We start from the raw sequence: 26,172 nt of genomic DNA, 5'->3' as shown, positions 1-26,172 counted from the left end.
GTACGCTCTGTATGGGTGTTTTGAATGTATCTTGCAAAATACTCGATCATGTCAAATCGCACATCGTTATAACAACAATTATGATAAATCGCACACCCCTACCGCTGAGGCATCTCACATGAGAAGATATGTTACCTTGGCTTTTTGTCCTTGTAGTACCAAAGCAGAATTAATATAGCCTAAGTTAATTATTTTACAACTTCTGTTATTGGAAAAATATCAAGGTCCGGACCTTGGGGACCTCAGTGGTGTGTACGACCCTCCCTACTTTACATTTACATTTAGTCATTTAGCAGACGCTTTTATCCAAGGAGACTTTTACGAGGACAATGGAACCAATCAAAACCAACGAAAGAGCAGTGATATTAGCTTAACGCAGTACATGTAGCAAGGGTTTTAAAAATAATATAATAAGAACAAAGAAAAAAAATAGAGCAAGCTAGTTAGAGGTCTTTTTGCTTTTGTTAGTTGTATATACAAAAAGTTTAAAGTAAAAATTTTAAAATGTATACTTAGGTTATTAATAATTTTGTCATGATAGTGTGCACTCCTTTAAGAACATTCAAGTGGCCTTTTATTTATCTCTTTATTCATCTTTATTTTATAAAAAAAATTTACAATGGAAAAGTCTATCAGTTATCAACTTCATTTAGGGAACTACATAACAAATAAATAAATGTAGTATGTGTTTTTTTTTCTTAGATGGAGAATAAATCCAAGAAAACTTTCACAAAATCAGGCAAAAAGGAAAGGTAACAAAACACAATAAAACTGATTCACTTATGAGATAACAAATTAAAAAGATTCTCTGATTAGCAAAGCAATGTTTATTACTTGCTCGTGCCGTTGTTGTAATTAATGTTGATTACTATATTCGACAACGTACATCTTTACAACAGGTCCACCTGCGGTTCCTTCCCATCAGGTGGGTTGGTTTAACTGGTCACTAAAAAAAACCTTTATGCAAATATATGCAAATGTTTTTGTGACGACAACAACTGTTTTTCACAGCAGGCCCGTGTTGATGCTCACATGTATGACATTGTGTCAGCTGAACCGCAGTATGCCCAGGTGAATAAAAACCGAAAGCAGAATGAGGATGGTTTACACTACGCAGAGATTCAAGTCCTGCAGTCTGAAACTGTGACCAGCAGAGCAAAACTGAATCAGACTTCAAACTACGACGTCACAGAGTATGCAACCATAGACTTTAAAAGTACTGTGAATACACAGACATCAGCTGAGCCTGCAGATTTATTCATCCCACCTGGAGAACTACAGAGACCAAACATGAGCTTTTCCCACAGGAAGAATGTCCACTCAAAGCGAGCAGTTATGGCCTGAACAAACAAAAACACATTTCTGTGTATTTTTGTATATTCTATCCTGCTGTATTACTATTGTGCCTTTGAACAAGGCATTCAAGTGCCATAAAGAGGTTGTTTGTTTAAAATATATAGCCTATGATATCATTTCTACAAATCAAAATTCAGTAAGTTTCAGTAAGCTGTTGCCATCTTAGAAATGACATCATGACAGGGTTTATCACTGGATTCCTACTTCCAGGTTGGAAGTCCAACCTCCGGCGAAGCTCCAGCAGTTATTTTAGTCCATTAACAATGTCTACTGTGGCTAATTGGATGATGCTTATTAATGATATTAGAGTTCTTTGTACACATTACATAATTGATTATATTCATTCTCTATAGAATATGAAGATAAGGCGATAACAAAATAACAAAATAGGGTTTTATTGCTGTGTCTAAAAAAAGAAAACCCTTTCACTCACTCGAATGGCATACAGAGCAACTCAAAATCTAGAAGACCATGTTTTGCTTCATGGTTTGCCTCTTATTTCTTGTGGTCGGTTAGGATACAGTAAGATTATTAAACAAAGTAAGATTACACAACAACACACAAAAAAAGTCTCTTTTAGTAATGCATTCATAAAAGCAAAACAACTATTCCGAAATTCAACAGGAAATTCTTCAGTTTTGCTGATTCAGTGTTCAATATTAATATTGAATTGCAACATGATAACAAAGTATGTGTGAATAAATACTCAATTTTGCCTTGAAGAAAAGACTTTGTAAGGCATGTGAAACGTACAGTAGCATTAAATAGGAATGCATGCCATCTGCTGGTCAGAATATCAGAACACTGATTTTATTAAAGTAACAACGTGTGAGGAAAATGGTTACTTTCTGACTGCAAAAGCCATACTCTTCACTCTCTGTGTCTTGACATTTTTATACAGTCTATGGTCTTGACTACTAATAAAGAATGAATAGCAAGCTAAATTCAACAAAGTATCATCATTAGTTCATCATCATTATACGCTATCGATTAAAAAATCAACTATAAACGATTAATATAAACATAAACAACCCCCTGTGATTTTTATGTTCTGTTTTTTCCCAATTAAACTTCTTGCAGTGATCAGTAAATAAACGAAATTGTGTCTTAATATTTTTAGTACCAAATATTTTAGTAATTATTCTGACTAATATACCGCTGAAAGTAACTGTCAAAATGGTACACAGTAGATTCGGCGTCATAAAATATGTTTTTTCAAATACAGATGAAAGTGTTTCTATTAAAACAGCCCAATAGAAACGAGCCTGAGTTCCTGCAGCACCCAATAGAAACACGCTTTACAGCAGCACGCATGACGGAAGTCGTCACTGACCGTCAAAAGCAAATATCATGACGCTTGGGAAATTTGTTAGCACTGTGTAATAATTGTATGATATAGTTAATCACATAATTGTCGTAATAATACGCTAGGTTAGTGTGTAATCAGTTTGCACTGGAAGTCTGTCCATCCGTCTGAATATGAGTGTGAAGGGTCGCCGGAAATGACTTTTACTGGCTTAAAGAAATCACATCCGAGCTGTGCATCATCATCATGAGGATGGATCGGGAGTATTAGTGATATAACAGCACACTTTCACCGCCGGAGACCTTCTTTAGCCGGGACTGACAGTTGTTAACGGGAACGCAATATAGGTAAGTCACTGCTTTACGAAACATGTCTGACTTGCTCTTGATTTATTTGTATTCGTTGTTTCCAGGGCCTTCGAAAGTCTGGCATGCATGAGCAGCCTGTTCATTGACATCATTATGCACGAGACCTATTACGTTTCAAAAAACGTTTTTTGAAGTCAGGATATTTTCTTTGATGGTTTATATATGAAGGGTGGTCCAGAAAAGTGTTTTTGAATTAGTGTGAGGATATTTCCGACGAAACCTGTTCATTTTCATTCATTCTTGTTATTCTAGAAACTAGTTGGTGTTTTAATAAAGCATGATTTATGTGTATTAATTGAAATGTATGTGCACATATACATATGCATTTGCATACAATTCCAAGGATCTTCAAACTATACCAAAATTGTACTGAACTTTCTCAGTACAATTTTGGTATAGTTTGAAGATCCTTGGAATTGTATGCAAATGCAGATAACATGGTATATTAATTTTAATAATCCAGTACCATGTTATGTATCAAAGTATTGAGTATCTTGTAAGTACCATGATGTGTATATATATACTAATCATTCAATGCCAAATTATTATATGAGACCTTACATTTTGTAAATAACATGGTACAATATATACCAATTCGGTTTTACAATTAAACTGCTAAGACTAAAGAATTGACACAACAGTAATATATTAAAAGTACCATGTGTAATTCATGTTATGACTTAATCAGTTGCTGATCTGATGTATTCTCTTTCATCAGTCCCTTTAAAAGATGTTGTCCAATCCTCTGGCTGAGCAGAAAGGTCCAGAGCAGGTGCCTGCGTCTGCGGCTGGTCCATGCCACCGTGCTGCTCTTTCTCCATTGTATCAGGAACAGCTGGCCATAGGATGCAGAGAAACCAGCAGAGAGGAGTGTGAATCTGGTGACCAAACACGACCCTCAGACTTGAGCTTGAAGGAAGTTCATCTGGAAAATGAAAGAGCTCTGAAACAGATGACGTTTGATCCAAAAAGTAGTAACTTTGGAGTCAATCCTAGTTCGACTTCCGTGCACATGTGTAATAAGCAAGGTAATGTTGAATATATGTGCTCAAATATGCCATTTTCACCCAAAGTTTGGTTTTACTAAAGCAAATCATATTTCCCCTGTATACCTGAAAAGAAAAACCTATGTTCATATGTATTTAGTTTTTCTATTTACAAAAAAAGCAATCTAATGTGCAACAGTTAATTTCCTTATTGTGCTATGTACTGAATCACATTATCATAAACCACCTCATAATGGATGTTTTATACACCAAATAAAAACATTAGAATAATAAACATATACCTACACTACCGTTCAAACCTTTTAGGCCAATAAGATTTTTAAATGTTTTTGAAATGAATCTCTTGTGCTCAAAATGATGCATTTTTTTATTTGATGATAAAAATACAGAAAAAGCGGCAATATTTTCAAATATTAATACAATTTAAAATAGCATGTCTACTTTAATGTATTTTAAAGTGTAATTCATTCCTGTGATGGCAAAGCTGAATTTTCAGAAGCCATTACTTCAGTCTTCAGGGTCATGATCCTTCAGAAATCATTCTAATAAGCTGATTTGATACATTATTATGTAGTGTATTATTTGATATATATATATATATATATATATATATATATATATATATATATATATATATAATATTATTATTATTATTCTTTTTTTTTTCTTCTTTTTTTTTTACAATGTTGAAAATATGCTCAGGATTATTTTAATAAAAAGTAAAAAAAAAATGAACTAAGTTAAAGAACAGTATTTTTTTGAAATCTTTTGTAAATATGTTTACTGTCCCTTTTGATCCTTTTAATGTATCCTTGCTGAATAAAAGTATTAGTTTCACATAAAGAACAAAAAATCTAACCTAACCCCAGACTATCTGAATAGTAGAATATAGCAAATATTAAGGTAATATGCCATGATGATAGTTATTGAGTTGCTATAGTTAAAGGCCAAACTTTGTTGTTAGACACTTTTTTGTTAGACATTGTCTGATGAATAGAAAAACGAACATTGCAAAATAATAATTCGATAAAATATAATACAGAATATAACTTATGTATATAAATAATAATAAAATCTAAAACAGAATAACTGCACAGAAAGGTCTTTTAAGTCTTCTGTAGTTTGCTGCCCATTCATTTAGCCTTATTTTATGAAATGTCTAAATCTTTTTATGTTTTTCCTCTGGGCTTTTTTTGGTCTGCACAGGAGTAGCTTTATAAGTGTGCACACGTTTTTCTAAATGCAACATTGCAGATATATTGTAAAACAGTTGGTTCCAAATAGAATCAAAACAATGTTTTGGTAAATGTTATAAAGCACAGCTTTTGGTCAACATCTTCTTTGCAGAGGCCAATTTTAGGGATCAGCGATGGCCCTCTGCCAGCTTCAGTTCAGCTGCTCCAGCTGGACCATCCGGAAAGCAGCTTGGAGTTCTGGAACGATTTCTTGTGTCCCATCAAACTGAGATGAAGCGTCTGCTGACTGATACCTTTGGATCTCTGACCCAGCGTCTTGAGGCAGTGGAGAGGAGGATGGACCAGCTGTGTTCACAAAGCAGTGCACATACTCGCAGTTTAGCTCAGCTGCACAGTAAAGTTGGCCAGCTGGGAAGAGACTTATCCTTTGGCTGTCCAGTTACTCCAAGTGTTTCATCAGCTTGCAGCCGTGGTAAATGTTCATATTAGCATAGACATACGAATGAATTATTATGTACTTTGAAGCTAATTTCATATATCCCATCCCAAATGCTCTGATGAGCATAATATTCCTTCCTGTGTTGATGTATTTCCTATTGTAGCATGAAGACGCAGTTGAAGAAAACATGCCCCTTTTTAATAGCTATCATTATGTAGTTTATAATAAAACCATAAACCATGATTTGTAATGCTTGTTAAGGAGGAGAGGATGTTCTCGGTCTGAAAAGCAATTTATTGGGCAATAGTACATTTTGAAGAGACATTCTTACAGCTGTTTGCCAAAAGATAATTTAGTCAACTTTTAGGAGTACTTAGTCAACGTTTAAAATGACATAAATGCAATTTTGATTTATTATTTTGTGCTTGCAGGAGTGGATGCGGAAGTGGCAAAAGACTACAAAGGAATAATCTCAAATATCTCTTCCCCTGAAACTAAGAAGCACTCTGTGTGTTCTTGGACAATGTCTACTCCTTTCCAGCCCAGCCAAAGTCCTGATCATATGTCCAAGGACCTAAGCTGTCAAGATCTAAGTGAAAATTATAGCAGCTCCAGTTCATCATGTGGCATTCTAAGAACATGCCGTTCAGAACAAAAAGACAATTGTTTGCAGGGTAACTACTCGCCCGTTTCTGATTTTGAAGACCTGGATATGGAACTGGAAGCTGAGAAGGACAGAGTCGCCTTAAACTTATTGGTGAATTCTGTGCTTAGCAGCTCAGATGACAAAGGCAGCCAGGGACTTCCTTGTATTCAAGAAGTACTGTCGTCTGCTAGTGTGGGGAATGATAAAACTGGTCAGGAAGGAGAAGACACCTTGAATAATCAGTGTTTACATGGTCCTGAAAACCCTTGGGTGCCTTCCGTTCAGTTTCTCAGTTCTTCAGCTCCTAGTGGCTTAAGATCAAACACAAATACAGATCATCATTGTTCATTTTCAGAAGCAGTGAACTCAAAGCCCTCTGGAAAACCAGCAGCATTGACAGATTCCTCTAAAGATGAGTGTGAAAAAATCCAGCAGCAGTCCTTTAGTCAAATTACCTTCCCTTTCTCAACTAAGCCGCTAGGAGCACAACCCAATCCTGATGAATCCAAGGGTTGTTCCGTTCTCTTTCAGACTTCTAATAAGAAAGAAGCAGCGATCTTGGACAAGATCAAAATTAATGGTCTTTTTCATTCTACAGCTACCTCGTTGAGTAATATTACTTCAGTCTCGGATCACGTCCATACGTCAAGGGATGTAGATGAATTGACAGAGACAAATGCTGGAGATTCTGACGAGAACACAAAGATAGGTAATAAGGGACAAAGTTTTGATGGTCAGTCCTCAAATATATCATACTCAAAGGATAGCCCTTTTCAAGGGTCATCAGTCCTGCCATACTGTGAACTTGCTTTGCCAAAACAATTGGTAAAAGGCGTAGGTGACCAAAAATCACTAGGTTCGCTTTTTGCATTTTATCAAGCACACTCCAGTGCGCATCTCTCAGCCCCAAGAAATGGGTGCTCCAAACCATTTTTAGACAGCAATACTAACAAACTGTTGAATCGGCTCTCAGATACCGCCTATCGCTTGGTATCCAGAAGCTGTTCCTCTAGCCACTTGGACAGATGGACTGGTTGCAGCAGGACTGGATCCAAACTCAAAGACTGTGGTGGAAAGAAACAAAACCTTCCTGGGTTTCCCACTCTTAAAGTTGGAGAAACCGTTTCTTTGTCCTTCTTTGAGGCAGGAGGGATGTCCAAACATTGGCAGCCGATTCTTGAGGACTTGATACTTCCTGTGTCTCCTCGATTAACTGGTACACTAGCTTGTCCTTCAGATGCTTTACCTGTCCACCTGGATAAAGACTCTGCAGGTTGTCCTAGTTTATCTCAGCTTTTTCGCCCCAGCAGTCCACCTTTGTCTACTTTTAGCAAAGGAAGCTTCTCTGGGGCAGGTGTTAGTACCGTCCTGGCTTTATCTTCTCCAGCTTCCTTCAGACTGTGGTTTCGACACAGGCGAATCAACTTTCCTCTCATGCAGTTGTCACGTCCTGGTATCCATACGGTTGTGAGTCGGATTTTGGGGAGGAGCAAATGTCATCCTTTTCGACCTCTGGTTGACTTCACAGCCCCACCAGGCATGGACAACGATCACCAGTGAGTTAAAGCTGTTGAAGTTAAAACTTTTTGCATGTTTTGATTGAAATGTGATTTACATAATCAAAGGTGAATGTCAGTTTTTACCTGCATGCTGCTTGCACTAACAATTCAACCCATTTTGATCTACATCTTTTCATTGATAGCTATATACGCCGATCCAGTCAAGAAGCTTCACCCAGCAGGAAAAGAGCTTCAGCACGGTGGGCATATCCCCCTGCATCTTTCACATTTTTGAAAATCTTTTCAATGAAAAAAAAACTAAGTTTAATCAGTCTTTGCTAATCAGTTCAGGTTGAAGGTGAAGTGCATAATTTTAGTGCAACTAGCAACACAAAACTGAGATGCTGAAAAGTTTTCCAAACCTTTGGAAATCTACAGTGGCCAGGAATAATCTTTTTTCCTTGAAACTCATTTTGTGGCATTTGTGAGTTTCCTGTGTTTGGAATGCAAGCATCATTATTATTACTTTAACTACACTTAGAGATATCAAACTTTGCATTTTTGCTGCATACATGAATGACAAGCTTGTACAACTTGCTATGCTGTTACTTTTCTAAGCGACTGAGTGTACGATTTTCAGGTATATAAAAAATAAAAATAAGGAAGTGTCCAAGCAACGATTTCATTGAGACCTGAGTGTGGATTCTTTTGGGGTGGGCCAATACGAAACCACCCACAACACCCTGGGAACCACTCAAAACACATTACACCTTACACTTTAACCTAACGCGCTAAGATTTCTCATGACAGTTTGTCTGTCCACACCAATTGTGACATACCTGCAAAATATGCAAATCAATAACAAATCACAGCTGTCTCACACTTCCAGTGAAATAGTTGTTTCTTTTGTTATTTTCCTTTATTATTTCCTTTCCAAGATCTGAGGTAAATTATTAATTGTCTCTTTAATTTTTGCTGTTGAAGTCAAATAAAACAATTTTTTTAAACAAAACCGTAAATACTCGAGTTGTCACTCATGTAAACTTGTTAAAAAATAGAATCACCTGTCACTCGTTGTGTATCACTGACATGGCTGATTACACAAAAACTTTTATTAATCGTAAAACGTAAAGACATTTTTTTTTTTTTTCTATTTGGGTTGATACTGCTAGTGGTGCAGTAATTACTCTCTTTACCTTAAAGTGGTTTACATAATAAAACAGGAATGTAGCAATAAATTCAATCTTTCTTTTCAGACATTCTCAATTTGTGATTGTTGTCAGATTTGAAGCATGAAGGCAGTCCAATTTTACAATCCACAGCTATCTACACTTCTAGGCTGATCATTTGATCATGTAGATGTTGACTGATGTTAAATTAGCAATCACCTGTTGTTCTCTAAAATGCTTGCTGCTTTCACTGTGTGTAGGAAAGCCACCTCATCCCTATCAGTGTGTCAGCTGTCCAAAAATCGTCTCACACCAGAAAGGAGCCTAGATCACCCCTCTCGGCACAGCATCAGCCCCAAATCGGCAAGAATGGATGGATCCCCCACTGAATCTGTGCCTAGTTATGCTATTGCCAGTGCAAATGTCAAATACCCTGGTTTGCATAATCGTGGCACATCTACAGAAATTAACCAGGTATTACAGCATTTAATCTCTTCTAGCATTTGAACTCATAGTTTTGAAAGAAAGGAAGAACTCAAGTAGAAGGAAGAATGTAAGGAGAAATATTGAGATCTTCAGACACTGCTTAACTGAAGGATTTTGCATTCTGGTTGTTTCCTCAAGCCTAGACATTCATCTTTCTTGTAGGTGGAACTCTACGACACTAATAATGAAGCTCAAGGAGGTTCCAAACGTTCTAAAAGGGTCTCTCAAATTCGTATTCGTAAGACTGTTCCCAAACCAGATAACAACCTTACTCCAATGGGACTTCCCAAACCAAAGAGGTGAGCATTCAACTCCGTTTTAACAGTTTGCTACAGTTCTTGTAATTGGAGTAAAATTTTAAAGGGGTCAAGAACTGAGAAATCAAAATTGACAATTAAGAGGTCATTGTACTATTAAAAACATCCTTTGAGTTTGAACTCCAAACTTTCTTGTTAGTCTAAAAATAGCTTATATTGAAGCCGATCTGCCAAAACGACAAGTTGTGGAATGTACAACTCTATGATGTAATAGTGTGGATAAGCACTGCCTCCACAGAGGAAGATCAGCACCTGCTTCTACATCACTGCCTGTTTAGCCCCGCCCAACGATTTGCACACGTCCTGTAAAAAATGAGATGCAAACGCAGGTCTATGCAGAAACCAAATGATAACGATGGTTTTGAAGACAAGACGCTGTGCATTTTTGCATTGCCTTCCTTCTGATCCCAAAATTAGGAAAGAGTGAATTAACTTTATTTTCAATGATGTTTCAGAACACGTCGGTAAGAACTCGGTCCTTTGTTCACGTCATTTTACTGCAGATTTGTTCACAAACAAGGCATAATTTAATGCGGATTTTAAGAAAGATTGAAACTAAATAACTATGCTGTACCGACTTTATTGGAATCCGAAAGTAATGTCGCAAATCTCACAACACACAAGTGTGAGTAGCTGTTTTTATTACGTGGTCACTATTGCTTTTTCTGTTAAACAGATTGTTTGATATGTACTGAGTAATTATGCGTTTGTAACCCTAAATCACAGCAGCGTCCATCTGTGAAACATACATAAACATGCACAACTGTTTACTTCCAAATCTACAATCCGTCACACCTATTCAAACAGAGCATTCACATTAGGGGGGGTTTTAATAAGTCTAATAAATGTTAAAATTGATAGCACTTAATTATAATGTAATGTTGAATGGCCGATGGTTAAATATTTGGAGGAAAATGTTTTTTATAGGAAAATCAGTATTAATCGGTATAAGTGACACTGGCCTTCAATCATAAAAAAGATGAGATTAAACAAATATTAAAAATATACTGTCTTTATGTTGTTTGCACAATAATTTGAAGATTGAATGTGGAATTATTGCAATATAAAAGCATATATGAATGTTAGGTGGGATTCAACCGCAATTAATTTGAGAAAAAAGTGATTAGTTGTTTTTTTTTTTTTTATATAGATTTGACCACACTTTACAAAATAATAAACAAAGGCAGTTCATGACCACTTTAATATTTTAAAGACAGGTCTTTAGGAAACTTGATGGATACATTTGAATAAAAAAAGTGCTTAAACTTGTGATAATTACAACATTGGTTAAAACCTTGATTATCATAAATATTCTGTTTTAAATCCAATAAGGCTGAAGAAAAAGGAATTCAGTTTGGAGGAGATTTATACCAACAAGAATTACAAGTCTCCAACCCCTAACAGGTTTGTTTTTGCAACTTTTATTTATAATTGTCTTATTCTGGAAATCATTTTGCAGTTTCTGCTTTTCATTCACACAGAAGCCTGGAGACGATATTTGAAGAACCAAAAGAGAAGAACGGCTCTTTGGTATGCATTGGTCATCAGAAACGAAAGCGAGTTCTAGACTTCCCAGATTTCACACTGCCTCGGAAACGCAAGGCTAAAACTAACCTGGTTCCACTGCGTGTGAAGGGGCCTCGAGGAAGGGCTCGTAGGGGAAGACAGGACGACGTTGACCTTGATGTATTGCTAATCGAAAAGCTCACCGAACTGGAGGACTACTTTTCCCGCCAAGGCCTGGACGTTTAAGCTCTGTTTTTCACAAATCTATTCTTAGTTCTTGTGAACAATTGATCAGTTACCAAAAATGTAGTTTTTAATCTTTTTGCCTAATCAAGGAAAGAACTTGCGCTTTACACATGGTTGTTTACCGACCGTTTAGCAATAGAATGAAAAAACATTTTCTTATAGCATTTACAGTTGAGACGTAAAGCGGAAAGACATTAGAGCTCTGTATGTGTGTGTGTTTGTGTGCGTGCAAATAATATAAGCACAGTATAGTAGACCTTCACCTGAGCACTTTGATTCCTCACAATGTGACTGCTGCAACCTTGTTGTGTTTTTCTTGCATTTGCAACTAACATATTCCTATCTGTCATTTTCCGATGAAAAAATGAGTGTGGGAATAATAATTACTAATCCATTGGTTTAGGCCCTTCAAGGTCTCTGAAACAATGAGTAGCTCGTCCTTGACTACTAATGACCTATGAAATTGGCAGCTTTGATTTTATCATTACAGTTCCTTTTTTTTTTTTTTTTTTATCAGGACTAGTATATGTATTTACAGCTTTATAAATAAAAATACTAAGGGATTTTTGGCCAAAAACACAATACTACGGAAAACTATTTACATTTTTATTTTCTTTTAAATAAATCGTTTAAGGTACAGTGCAGTGTTTGAGCACTATATTCTTACGATGTGATATATTTATTCACTCTTCATGTCATTCCAAACCTGTATGACTTTCTACTTCATAATGCAAAAGGATAAAAATGTCCATACAATGACAATAACGGAACCCAGCATCGTTCTGAACTCTGTTATTTGGACAAAAACAGTTGGAACATACTTAAGAATATCTTCTTGTTCCACAAAAGAAATGAAGTCATGCAGGTTTGTAATGAAATGAGAGTGGGTAAAGAATGACACAAACTCATTTTTATAAAATAGTCCCTTAAGTTATTTCATTTTTATACCCAAGACTACATTCAGAGACCTCGAACGTGGGATAGACGAACCGCTGGGTTGTGTTTGAGAAAAATGGGAGAAAACCACTTTCTTTCGTAAGATGTGAAATTGCTTTTATTCTTCACAAACTTTTAGAATAGATTTACTTATGCGAAACGGAGCTGTGATATGTAATACATGTTTGCCGTGAATCCATGCTTCTTTTTTGCTGGTTGAGAAAAGTAAACCGTTTGGTGAGATCCACTTTCTGCTTTTCTGATCTGACATTTATTGGGTGTTCTATGCAGCTAATAAAGTGATATGTTGGCCAGATTAGACTTCTATTAGTTTTAGATTTATCATCCCATTGTGCAATATATTTCCACAACTTTATTCTCATTTTTTGAGGATGAAACCAAGATTAAATGTTTTGTTTTGATGTGATTATGTTGTCATTTGCATTGCTTTGTTTGGTTTAATGGGAAACTTTTACAATCAATTATAATGTAGCCTTTGACCTATTACCTAAGGCTTTGAAAAGTCAGTTATCTGCACTTGAACCCAAAAGAATCTACACCTTTCCCCCGATGAGCATCTCTGTTATGTCTGTTGTATAGAAATGTGTTTTTAACTCAACCTACAGACATGTATTTTCTCTTTGAATCACTTGAAGTGTTAGAATTGTACTCACAATAGCAAATGTAAAAAAGGCAATCGTGTGTCTACTGAGTTCTGCAGTGAAATCAGCTCTTTGGTCTTTTTTCAGATGGAATTATTTCCGTTTGTTTTGATCTTTTATTTCCGCATCACTCGTGCAGTGTTACAGATACTGCTGCTGTTGTGCTTCTCTTTAAGCTCGCCAACAGACAAACACTAAGTTTTGCTTGATTGCTGTCAATGTGATTTGATATATATTTTATGAATAAAATAGTGTTAACTAAAGACTCCGTGTCATGCTTGGGGTGGTTTACTGAGATCACAGTAATTGATATTTTTGAATGACGAATAAAAATGAAAATGCCAAATGAATTAAAGAAATGAAATAAATATAAAAACTTTGTAACCAACAAAATAAATTGGCTTTAGTAAATGCTTTTATCCAAAGTGACTTACAGTGCATTCAAACATTTTTTACTAATACCAATACATTTTCTTTATCCCCCTTTATCTTCTTTCCTTGTTCTGTCATGGTGATGTTTCTCAACCTATAAAGCAGTACAACAAAACTAACATAGTTATTTCTGGTTTATTTATTTGTTTGTTTTCTTAATTTATCTTTGTACCTGGTACTATAGGTTTTAGACATGTAACATGATAACAGCTAAATATATATTTTATTTTTTTGCTTTGTTTTAAATGGGATGTTTGTTCATTTTCTATTTATTAATTTAAGTTGTATTTGTTTTAATTTCTTGTAAAGCTAGTGCTATGTGTCAAGTGCTGTGGTAATGAACGCTCTACTCCGGTAGATGGCATCAGTCAGGAGGAGAACACGGGGAACAACTAAGCGTATACAAACATCATGCCAGCGCTCGCACGCAGAGAGTTTATTATCCACCTGTCAGGGACGGGAAAGAGCAGGTAATTGTGTCATTATATTTCGCGCTTTTGTGAATGAATCTAAATTACATTAAACCGTCGGACGCTAATGATATCAACTAGTCTGTCCTCGCTGCAGCCTGCAGGACGATGACGTAGCTGGACTATACCACACTACGTTGTGGATTTAACGTGCATGCGCTGTAGTTTAGGTGCTTGTCATATAATTAGAATATCATCAAAAAGTTTATTTATTTCACTAATTCCAGTCAAAAAGTGAAACTTGTATATTATATTCATTCGTTACACACAGACTGATATATTTCAAATGTTTATTCCTTTTAATTTTTTTCTACCACATCTTTTCCTTCCCTTCACCTCTCTATTAATGTGCTTGGACACAGAGCTCTGTGAACAGCCAGCCTCTTTTGAAATGACTTTTTGTGTCTTGCCCTCCTTGTGCAGGGCGTCAGTGGTTGTCTTTTGGGCAACTGTCAGGTCAGCAGTCTTCCCCATGATTGTGTAGCCTACAGAACTAGACTGAGAGACCATTTAAAGGCCTTTGCAGGTGTTTTGAGTTAATTAGCTGATAAGAGTGTGGCGCCAGGTGTCTTCAATATTGAACCTTTTCACAATATTCTAATTTTCTGAGATGCTGAATTTGGGATTTTCCTTAGATGTCAGTTATAATCATCAAAATTAAAAGAAATAAACATTTGAAATATATCAGTCTGTGTGTAATGAATGAATATAATATAGCCTACAAGTTTCACTTTTTGAATGGAATTAGTCAAATAAAATAAACTTTTTGATGATATTCTAATTATATGACCAGCACCTGTATGTATCGAATAAATTCATATTTTTATTTACGTTTTATCATCTTGCAGATGCTTTTATCCACAGCAACGTCACAAAGACCTACATTACATTACAATGTAAAAACTTGTTCATCTGCGATGTTTGTATATAACGGCAATTTTAAAGTTTTATTTATTTGTACCGTATGTTAATTTTTTGGAATAGCCTGCATTTTTTATCACCAGGATGTATATCAGTGATGTATCCATTATTATAAGGATACAACAAGCACTGTAACATGATTAATATTCAGACGTTGCACTGTAAATAGCTAATTAGAAAATCCTTCTGAGTTAGCCTAAATGTCTTTTTTGTTTGTATCCATCATGTTTATTTACATTTAATTGGGGATATTAGATTAATTCTGATCCATTTTGTTTATTTAAATTTTAAGACTATTAAGACTATTTAAGAATATTAAGACTTTACCTCAGTAACACCTCAGTCAGATCAAAGAAATGTTTTATTAGTTGCTTCATACTATCGTTTGATAAGTCAAAATAAGTCTAGACAGAGAGAGAGAGAGAGGATGGATGGTTTATGTCTTTAGCCAAGTATAATTGTTCTATCTATCTCTAGGGATTTCACTTGAAAATAACACACACACAAAAAAAAATAGAAATACTCATCTTTGTGTTAATATGCCTTGTCCCCGAATGTGTGTGTATTTATTTGTTTGAGATGGGATTAACGGTAAAAACCCGGTATAACCCGGGATCAGTGTTGGGAAGGTTACTTTGGAAATGTAATAGGTTACAGATTACAAGTTACCCTGTTAAAATGTAATAGTAGTGTAACTTTTTCAATTACTTTATTAAAGTAATGTAACTAATTACTTTTGAGTACTTTTTGATTACTTTTCTAAATTTGTGAAAATTAAAGAATAATAAATAAAAGCATATACATCAACTTAAATACAGTTATCTAATAAGCATGTGACGTATTCTGTGTAATAAACTCCTGAAACATTGGTGTTTTTTTTAAACTGCTGTCTCTTTGTATATGATGATAGTTTTCTCAAAATAAGTAAAATGCACATTAAGTGACACAAAGCAGTTCTAGAAATTGTGTTTATGTGCTCGTGTACTCCTATATTGAGGCGGCAGAGGTTGAAAACACTGCGAGCTTCAGTAGGCCTATGTGTAGTAAATGAAACCATGTCTTTGTCATTAATTTACAGGAGGGGCAGACTGGGAAAAAAATTCAGACTGGAAAATTCAAACTCATACAAACAAATTCATGGACAAAACAATTTTTTGTATGGACCTGACATAAAAAAGGTTTAAATCTTTAATTTGGGGACATGCAATAATTAAAAGTTCTCTCCTGAACTGCACCTTCACTACCATTTTTCTCTTCAGTCTCTTTATTTTGCCCTGTTATCCATCTCTCTCGTGACTTTAATACTCAAGATTGAACAAAACTATACTTTACAATACAATACTCTACAATACTACAATATCTTTATAGAAAAATCCTAATACTGTACACGAGCCATGTTTTTCCCTTACAAAAAATTACCATGCTTTTATTAGCCTATATAAAAGTAAAATAATAAAAAAAATTTTGCAAATGGATTTGTATTTATTTTTAAATAAATACATTTGTAAAATAATTTTACATTTTTGGTTATCACAATTAAACAATAGTAACCATTTTCTCTGGATTTATAGTTAAATATTATAATGTTAATTTTCGTAAGGGTTGTGTTGTTGTCTGTCGTAGCTCCACCTAAACCTATAAAAAGAAATCGGAATTTTTTTTCAGCTAAATTACTACTGTTACATTACAACTGATAATAATGATGTCCTTTATATAGTATTTTGAGTGATGACTGATGAGCAACGTGCTGCTGCTTGATTAAATAAATAAAAAAACAAAGACAAAAAAGCGTCTTTACAGATGAAACTGACCTGAAACCCTGAACAGGAGTTCTGCTCTCTCTCTCTCTCTCTCTCTCTCTCTCTCTCTCTCTCTCTCTCTCTCTCTCTCGCATTGATTACTCTGAGTCTGATCCAAACCGTTTGGCGGAGGCGCGGAGAGCGCGCGAGTCATGACTAACAATTCATGACTTGTTAGAGATTTAATTATCGAATGGCGGATTCGCAAATGATCACTTTAGTACATTCGGCAGGCAATTATACAATAGTGATATTAAATAGTGGGGCAAAATCGGCTGCCAGGCCACCAGGAATTGTCCCGGTTCTCCCGGTGTCCAGTCCGCGCCTGATTTCCACAGACACGCAGAATTGCATTTTTGGGGCTTTATATTCACAGACACTAGTCGATGTCATGTTTTGATTCAAGTTTTTGATTTAGTCATCCAAATTGTGGGATATTCCGTCCGCATTAGGCATTTCGTTTTATGACTGGATTCTACGAAACAGACAGTGTTTCCGCATCCCGGAAATTATTAGGGCGGTATGTCTCAGAATAGTCAGTGCAATTTGGGAAAGAAATCAGTTAAATCTGTATGTGGATGTGTGTAAATATTCAAATGTAATCCCCTTTGTAATCGTAAAAAAATTCATAAGTAACTGTAATTTAATTACTCATTTTTTCTTAGTAACTGTAACTAATTACAGTTACAATAATTTTGTAATTAAATTACGTAACGCCGTTACATGTAACTAGTTACTCCCCAACACTGCCCGGGATAACAGGTCTATCGGCTATACGGAACCCCGACTGGCAGGATTGTTTTTCTTCTTTTTATTTTTATATGGTATAAAAAATATGTCTGCATATTTTAGTAGGCCTATAACTTGTATACTCTGTCACATGTAGCACAGAGAGTGAGAAATAAAAATAATATTTAATTGATGAACGAATTATTGTCAGAAGTATAAGACTATCAGAAGAAAAAAATAAAGACAATTTTTTATAGTTACACCCCATTTTTTTCATAAAGAACAAAATAAATTGTAATTAGTGGAGTTGTATTTCTAAAACGAATCAAACTAATAAAAAAATAAACATAGCTTAGGCTACATACCAAACACTTTTATTCAAAACTACGCCATCATTGCTTAAGTTTGAATACACTACTAGTTTCAAATCACAGTATAATATAAGTTGAGTAATCCTATGAAACAGCTAAATCTCGTAATTACAGTTTAATTTACATTAAATACTAGCTCAGTGCACATGCGCATAAAAATCCAATACTGCGCATACTCGTCAAGTATCCAATATGTATTGGATCCGATCCAGCAACGTCATCATGATAAAAGGCTGCAGCCAGGACCTTTTGGGAGTTTGGAGTATTTTTTTGCATTATCCTGGCAAAACTGGCAAGACAAGATAAAGTGACGGACCTAACGTTAGTTGATCTTCGAGCCTAGTTACACAAAGATAACTGACCTTACAGAGTTGCGTCAGCTCATATATTAATAGGGTGTCCACTGGTCCTTAAAAACTCTTAATATATATTTCATTACGTTTTCCTAATAAAAGGCCTTATTCAGATGGGTCTTCAATATTTCTGGTCACATTACCACTCAAATATCTTCAGTCTGACAGACCTAATGACTGTTTACAATTGTTGGGCAGGCTGAAGATTTTTTATTTTCTCACCCGCGGTAACTAATTGTTCCCTTTTGATACACTCGTATCGCATTGTATGCCGTGTAGGCTAAGACGCTGCAGGAAAAAGTCCTTTCTCCAATTTCTGAAGCCTTTTTCAGTCATGCAGTTAGAAACGAACCAATCGCAGTGCGGAAGAGCCGTGCAAGCCTATGGTGTGCAAGCCCGCCAAAAGGGGTGGGGCATAGGGGTATATAAGCGTCTGTCTGACCCAGGCAAACTGGTTCATTCTCCTTCTGCAACGACTGATATCTCTTTGCTGGATCCGAGACCTGAAGCCTAACAAGCAGCCAAGATCACAGAAGCACAGCAGATCAGCCACTTCTCCCTGCTCTCCACCCTCTAGCAGCACGCCGCTTCGAGCAGCCAGCCACCCTCAAAGCTCCTCACCTCAGCTCGCCACCACCAAGCAGCCCCTGTCGGCGTACTGCTTCCGGCAGCCAGATCAGTTTGCTGCTCCCCAGCAGCTCTGCTCCCGCGCTGCTTAACAAGCTCCCGGTCAGCGCAACGCTCGCGAGCCGCTTGCAGTGTCGATCGTGCTTCGGGGCTTCCACCTGCTTTGCTGAGGTGTCTAAAAGAGCTAATTTCATAGAGCAAATTTTGCGACGTTGTTGCAAATGCTGTGCCACAGCTGGGCTGCACACTTCTGCCAAGAGGTGGTGCGCACCTTACTCTGCCCGCCTCAGAACATCTGCCTCTCATGCCCCATTGCGGTCAATGGCACGGGCAGAAGGGCTATGAGAAGATTCCTCCTGTGGATTTAAGCCGTGGACGCACACACGTGCTCACCTGCCAATATGGATGGAAGTCTAAGGCCACCCTCCCATCCAAAGCCATGCCGGACAACTTTGGCTCTCGCTGGACCAGCATACGCCTCAGCCGGACAGGCTGCTTCATCACTGCTTTGCATGGGGGTGCTTCAAGTGTACCAGGCCAAGCTCCTCCGCACCATGGACGAAGTGGAGCACAACCCGGCCACATTTAAGGAGTTGCGCAGCGCTACGGACCTGGCCCTGCACGCTACTAAGACCACCGCTCAGGCCATCTGGCGTTCGATGGCCAGTTTGGTGGTGTTGGAATGCCACCTCTGGCTGAATCTGATGGAGGTCAAGGATGCGGAAAAAAACATCTTCCTTGACTCCCCTGTCTCCTCCGCTGGTCTCTCTGGCCCCGCTGTGGATTGGTATGCTGAGCACTTCACCGCTGCAAAAAAGTCATCCCAGGCTATGTGACACTTTTTGCCCAAACACTCATCTTCATTTGCCTCAAGACGGTGCCGACTCAGCTGCCCGATAAAACTACTATGCTAAGCGGTATATAGTGCTGGACCCAGCACCTCAGAAGTCAGCCTGATGCACCAGTCTGGAAGTCCAGCTGCGGCCAGGACACCCTCCAAATTGCCTTGTCTCACCTTCCCATCACCCCATTCTGTTCCCGGTGCTCGAAGCAATGTTTGTTGCCTTGCCAGAGCCCACCATAGCACCATGGCAGCGCACCGCTTAAGGGATGCATCGATCTGATACTCAGGATTGCTATTGGCTCCGATGCTGGCATTTTCTATGGATGGGGTATCAGATGAAACGGATCTGATCCAAATCCGATATTGTGCGTATACTATTCTGTGTTATTGTTGAGCCCCTCGAAAGGCACAAAATCATTATAAAGCACCAAAACATTTTTGTGCACATATTTCAAGCTGTTCCATAGTTTACTGTGAGGTACAGATTTATATTGAAGTCATTAAATTCAGTTCACATAAACTCTTCTTTCCGCTGCGGCTGTCTGTCATCCTCCATTCAGCAATCAAACTGCATGTTGCGTTCGGTTACTACAGTCAAAACAATGAAACTCAGGCTCATTACATATCAATATCTCTTCTCCTTGTTCTAGTGATGTCAGATTCGCCAACAAATCTTTTGATTTAACCGGTGCCCCCATCACAGGCACTTCTTGAGATTTGCCTTCAAGGGAGTGGCATACAGTATCAATACACGGGCCTTCCATTCGGGCTGTCCCTGGCTCACCGCACTTTTACAAAGTGCATAGATGCAGAGTAAATGACTACTGTGTAAGGGAAACAGGTCAATTTAGCTCAAAGGGAATCATTTAAAATTTAAAAGATAATTTGAACAGAATCACTGTTTCACGGCTGATCACTGAGACGCCCTGCAATTCACTGAACGAGCCGTTTAACATCAAATCTGCGCTGGATATTAATATCCAAAGTATAGTGAAAACTATCAATTAGCACAGTAACAAGATCGGCAGTTTAAGACATTAACTTGTAAGCACAAAACACAAGATACTTCTCTTTTCAATATGAATAAGGCTTTATTAGATAAATCTAAGACATATAAACTAATCTAGCACATAAACGCACGCACTCACACATCCACACAAGTTGCAGGAAGATCGAAAGTTAAGGAAAGATGAGTTTAAGAGAATGGAAATGTGGAATCCCAAGTTTACAGCAATACGTTAAATTGCATAGACATGAACAACCATCAATCACTTAATTAGCCCTCGCATTGAGTTCGTCAATGAGGTTAAAATTATATTAGATACACCAGTAAAGGTCACAGTCTGGAGGTAAAGTTTCTTGCGTCTCCTGTGAAAAGGGAGTCCCCTTTGTTGTCGTTGAAAGGGGTTTCCCGATGTCGCTGAAGTTGAAGTTGAAACGGGCACTCGAGGTCAGATGTCTGAGACTCGATGTTACAAAACTTAACTCAGAACACGAAACTCTCAAACGGAAAAGAAAAGAAGTAAAGTTTGCAGAGACTAGGTGGTGTTTCTTCTCATCGTGGCTAAGTAGCAGCAGGCGTGTAGGCCGAAGCACGCTGGAACCGCGCTCAAAGAACGCTTAAAGCATGGCTAAAAGCTAAAGCTAGGAAGCAAAGCTACAAGCTAAAAGCTAAAAGCAGGCATGACTAATAGCAGAAGCAAGGCTAAACTAAAAGCAGAATTTTATGGTGTCCTGAGTATTTAAACAGGCCTGTTGGCCACACCTCAAATGTTGTCTTGAACAATCAGATATTGTCTTGGCTCGGGGGTATCATAAATCATATGTTATCTTATCAAGCACATGGTCCGAATTTTCCCGCTCTTGCAGGGTCTAATTTTGGACATGATTCCTATTAGAGCCCTGCACGGGCCTCAAATCTAGGCCCGAGCCCGGCCCTGGCCCGAGACGCTCAGGCCCTAGCCCGACCCGTGTCCGACAGCTCATCAGAATTATCAGCCCGAGTCCGACATGAGCCCGTGTTTTTATTTATTTATTTTATTACACAGCAGAAGCCTGCCCTATTTGCAACAATTAAAAAAGGGGTCAGTTTTGTGATATGTTTCTTTTCATTTCTTTATCAAGTTAATTTAGAAAAATGTTTGGAGCATTTTTTTTAAAATGAAGATTTACGTTAAACAGCCTCTCAAATTAACGCTAATACTTTACTTGGCTACAATAAAATCCATAGATATAAAACACTTTAAGCATATCACACAGACAGTTTAATATATTTATTTATTAAACCACAGTGAGTAAAATTAAAAAAAATTGAAATACTGAGGCAGGCTCGCAACAGCGCTCGCAAACGAAATGAGAAATAGCCTACAATCTAAACAAATTAAATTAATTAAAAACAAACTTGCAGGTTATCTTACCTCAAAAATGCACCACAGAACGAACATGTCCATTCTTTTTTCCATTAGTTTCCAACAGTTAAACGAAAATAAAGTCCAGTCAAATGAAAAGTTAGAACAGTCTCTTACAGAGCATCGTGGAGAAAAAGAATAGCATCCAGAGTGGAAGGTTTTAACCCACTCCTCTCTTCCATCACTCTTCCCGCTGCGCTGAAGACACATTCACTGCGGCTGCAGGTGGGACACTAAACACAGAGCGAGCCAGTCTTGACAGTTGCGGTAGCAGGGTCTCCTGCTGTTTCCACCATAGCAGCACATCTCGTCCATCACCTTCCATGTTGTGATTGAGGCGCATGTATTGCTGTACTTCATCGTCGTCATCCTCGTCCTGCTCCACAATGTTTTCAAACTCGGCCAGCGCTCTCTTCTTTGCCGCAACAACAGGTGCAGACACAGAAAATGCTTGCCGCTGCATGAATCATCATTTTATAATTATTAGTTGGCCAACTAGGCTATGATTAATACATTAATTTAGAGGCCTATAATAGCTACTACTACAATAAGTGGATATAAGTGAAGTATAATCGTGGGTCGCGCTGACGGAAAAGCGTGCGTGCGTGCGTGAGACTGTCATGTCAGTATGTCAGTATAATTATAACGGGTTGAATTATCAGATTATGAAAGTTATGAGGTTATGAAATGTCTATGTTTGTTTTTCTATCGTCGACGTCAACTTCTCATTTTTTTTTTTTATTAATGTCTAAAAATATAAATAGAAGGATAACCCAAAAAAGGCCCGAGGCCCGGCCCGCATGTGAGCTATAACGTGAAAATTGGCCCGAAGCCCGGCCCTAGGGGCATAAATAAGTTGGGGCCCTTCGGGCTCGGGCTGAAATGCAGGGCTTTAATTCCTATAACAAGAATATGATACATTTGACAAATAACTGATGGTCATGACTGTTTCAAGCTAGCAGATTCAAGCACATACATATGAAACATGAATATGTATCCTTAAGCTATCCAATAGTTATTAAAAGACATACACAATAAGGGATTATAAACATGATAGTCAAATGTGTGGGTTACACATAAATGAATATGCAGTGAAGCGATGGACTGATATTCATTTATAAGTCTTTTTGAGTTCATCTTGGTCCATATATATGTCAAAGCCCCCCCCCTTAGGAATTTCAGTCTGGTTCTGCTAGGTGGGGGAAGTGTTTAAGGATATTGTGTATAACTCTCATGGGTTTACATGTGATGTTTAACGTTGCATCTCACTTGCCCCAAATTTGACAATCTCTTCTCCGAATTGAAATTGTCAATAATGAAAAGTTCACTTTATATCGTAGTAATAAAAATAGTTTATGACAGTTTTGATTTATATGTATTTTTTTTACATTTCATATAAGGTGGTATCAATATCACACACACACACACACACACACACACACACACACACACACACACACATATATATGAAGTGGCCAAGTGTAAACAGATCCTAAGATACAGAGAAGCTGTGTCATTTACCGCTCTGTCAGAGAGATTGTGGTGTTGCTTTGATAATACAGTGTGCACAAACATTTAAAACCTGAAAGTGTCAGTGGGACATTGCTGGAGATGTCAAGTCAAGAAGATCTTGGCAATTTATTGTGTTTGGCAAGCCTGAATTCTGTTGCCTGTGCAAAGTTTTTTTAAATTGACTTTAACCAATTTAAATAACCTCAATAAAATATAAAAAATATAAAATAAAAACACAAATTAGAAAAAAGTCATTGGAAGTAAAAAAAAATTCTTAACCATTCGTAATCAAAAATGCTTACCACAAGAATCTGGTCTAATACTATTAAAGATGGTCATACTTGATTAAACTTCTTAATTGATTTGTGTTTATGATTTTTTAATTTTATTATTTATGAAATGTTCCCTTAACATATGCAGTTTTTATAATTTATCATAAAGCAAATCTCATGACCTACTTTTTGTTATTCATCATGTTTTTGTGTAGGGACATGAATGAGTTGATTAAATTAATGACCGATAAATGGCATAATAAATGGTAAACGTGACCATTACTACACAAGAGTAGGTTGCTGGGCCTGAGAGATGATGCCACTGCAGGCATTGTGCAGAGAGAAAGTGTGAGAGACAGACAGAGGATGAGCACACTGGGGTGAGGGGTGAGCACCTCCTCCCACCCACAGCACTGCCCAATTCACCACAGCGAGAAGCTCAGCTCATGTAATATTTTATGTAATAACATGTCACAAATCCAGGACAGGTACAATGTAGTGTTCATTTATTGTGTGGCTTTTAATACCAGCCGGCTGATCAGGTTGTTAGAGTGTCCAGATCACCTGAGCGTGTTGAAATTCACTGGTGTTGTCACTAGCGTCTGATTGGCTGGTTTTGTTTGAAGGCTTTTCCTTGAGTGTTTTATCTGCTTCATATAACAGATAAACATCAGCCTCCAACGTGGAGCTCCTGTTTAGCGGTCACTCATCATGACCAATTGGTGACCTGTATTGCAGGATAGTTATGTTTGCACACAAAGCTGTTATAATGAGGTTAAGTCAGTTGACACAAGCTCTAAAAACTTGATCTTTGTGACTTTAAACATGACATTGGGACATTTTGTATGAGGAACACACAAAGACAGTAGTAGCATCCAGAACCAACACTCTCTGTCTGTATATAGGCCTATTTATATATATTTTATTGGCATTTAGTCCTGGCATTCACACAGCAATGGTTTTCAAGGGCATTCAGCACCATGGCAGACTTGTACCTCACTAACAATAGCAAGATTTCTTCTTGCATGGAAAGGGGGTTGGGCAGCAAAGCTGCAAGGGACAAGACTATTTATACAGTGGCTGAATCAATGCCATTTTTAACCCTTATGTTTTTTCATTGCATCCTAACCATGTAGAATTAGCCAGTGCTTTTGACATTTTCAGATGTATTAAACTCACTTAGTATGTATCTTTGTCATGCATGCATATTTGTCTGTGGTATTCATACCTATTGCTCTGTGTATGATTGGTGTTCACAGACTGTCGGTTATGGACTCTTTTCATGTTACGCCTGATATAAAAAGACAGATTTCAGTTCAGCGGCTTTTGTTGTAGATTTGCAGATAAGGCACAGTGCGGCAGAAAGCCTCGCTGCTGGAGATAACGCACTCTTTGTGTAGGTGTGCCCCTTTTCCAGAAACTTCTGAGAGACACAATGGCTTTGTTATATTTGTAGCCTAGAGGTAATAAATGGATGATAAATCTTCTGTCATGATACCAAATCGATAAACTAAAGTGTAATAATTGTTAGTCTACTGTTCAGGTGGTTTTGGGATCAGATTCTGACAAGAAGTATCTTATGCTCACAAAGGCAGCCTTTATAAAATACAATAAAGTAGTCATATTTTCAAATAGTATTACAATTTAAAATAACAGTTATATATAATATATATACTTTTATAATTATAATAATCAGAAAGTTTGAAGAATGAAAAAAATGAAGAGATGAAGTCTAAAAAACTAAGGGAATCCAAAAGCCTCTGTATATATATATATACAGCATATAGAGTGTTAATACAAGAGGTTACGCAACATTACACAAGTCTTTACTTTTTTAATGGCTCCAGATTGAATCCAGATTCTCACATCAAAAAATGGATTTTAAATGCTTTCACTCTATTTTAATGTGAACTATTGCATTTATTAAAAAATAGTAAATAAATAAAGACATTTAAAAAAATTCATGCTAATGGAGAAAATAGCTCATTAAAATTGTATAAATATTGCATAGTATCATAAAATTCCCTAAAGATCATATATAATAATCAAAAAATATCATCGAACAAAAATATATTACATTGGTTTTCCTGAAGAAAAAAAAGAGTAACATTTCAAGGCTTCGGTCACTTTTGACCGCGAAGAAGGTAAGTGTGACTCCCAAACGAAGAGGGTCAGAGGGTTAAATGTTTTGAGGCAAAACTAAAAATTGCTAATGTCTAACATGAATTATTAATTACTTTCTATTTTGCCTATTTTAGGGTTGACATTTTCTTCACTTTCATTTTTGTATTTGAT

At 37.0% G+C, this 26,172-nt stretch overlaps 1 protein-coding gene across 2 annotated transcripts; it reads left to right on the top strand.

The window, feature by feature from the left end:
* The first annotated feature begins 2,632 nt into the window (after positions 1-2,632).
* wu:fi75a02 (uncharacterized) lies at positions 2,633-13,402 on the top strand. 2 transcript variants are annotated; one of them, XM_059549866.1, is made up of 10 exons: positions 2,633-3,009; positions 3,075-3,228; positions 3,749-4,058; positions 5,385-5,705; positions 6,104-7,874; positions 8,021-8,077; positions 9,247-9,460; positions 9,635-9,771; positions 11,122-11,193; positions 11,271-13,402. In XM_059549866.1, the coding sequence occupies exons 3-10, from the start codon at positions 3,761-3,763 to the stop codon at positions 11,539-11,541; spliced, it is 3,141 nt and encodes a 1,046-aa protein (XP_059405849.1). In that variant the 5' UTR covers positions 2,633-3,009; positions 3,075-3,228; positions 3,749-3,760; the 3' UTR covers positions 11,542-13,402. The 2 variants fall into 2 exon arrangements, with proteins under 2 accessions (XP_059405849.1, XP_059405847.1); XM_059549864.1 differs by lacking the exon at positions 3,075-3,228 and having other exon boundaries at positions 2,634-3,009.
* Positions 13,403-26,172: the final 12,770 nt, after the last annotated feature.

The sequence above is a fragment of the Carassius carassius genome, chromosome 5 (assembly GCF_963082965.1).
Source record: "Carassius carassius chromosome 5, fCarCar2.1, whole genome shotgun sequence".
In the NCBI taxonomy this organism is placed as follows: Eukaryota; Metazoa; Chordata; class Actinopteri; order Cypriniformes; family Cyprinidae; genus Carassius; species Carassius carassius.
Note: the sequence above shows the minus strand (reverse complement) of the source record. Positions and strands in the feature narration are given on the sequence as shown.

Coding starts and splice junctions, on each gene's coding strand:
- wu:fi75a02 (XM_059549866.1), top strand. CDS start 3,761: ATGTTGTCCAATCCTCTGGCTGAGCAGAAAGGTCCAGAGCAGGTGCCT. Junction 7,875..8,020: donor GGCATGGACAACGATCACCA/GTGAGTTAAAGC, acceptor TTTCATTGATAG/CTATATACGCCGATCCAGTC. Junction 9,461..9,634: donor CATCTACAGAAATTAACCAG/GTATTACAGCAT, acceptor TCTTTCTTGTAG/GTGGAACTCTACGACACTAA.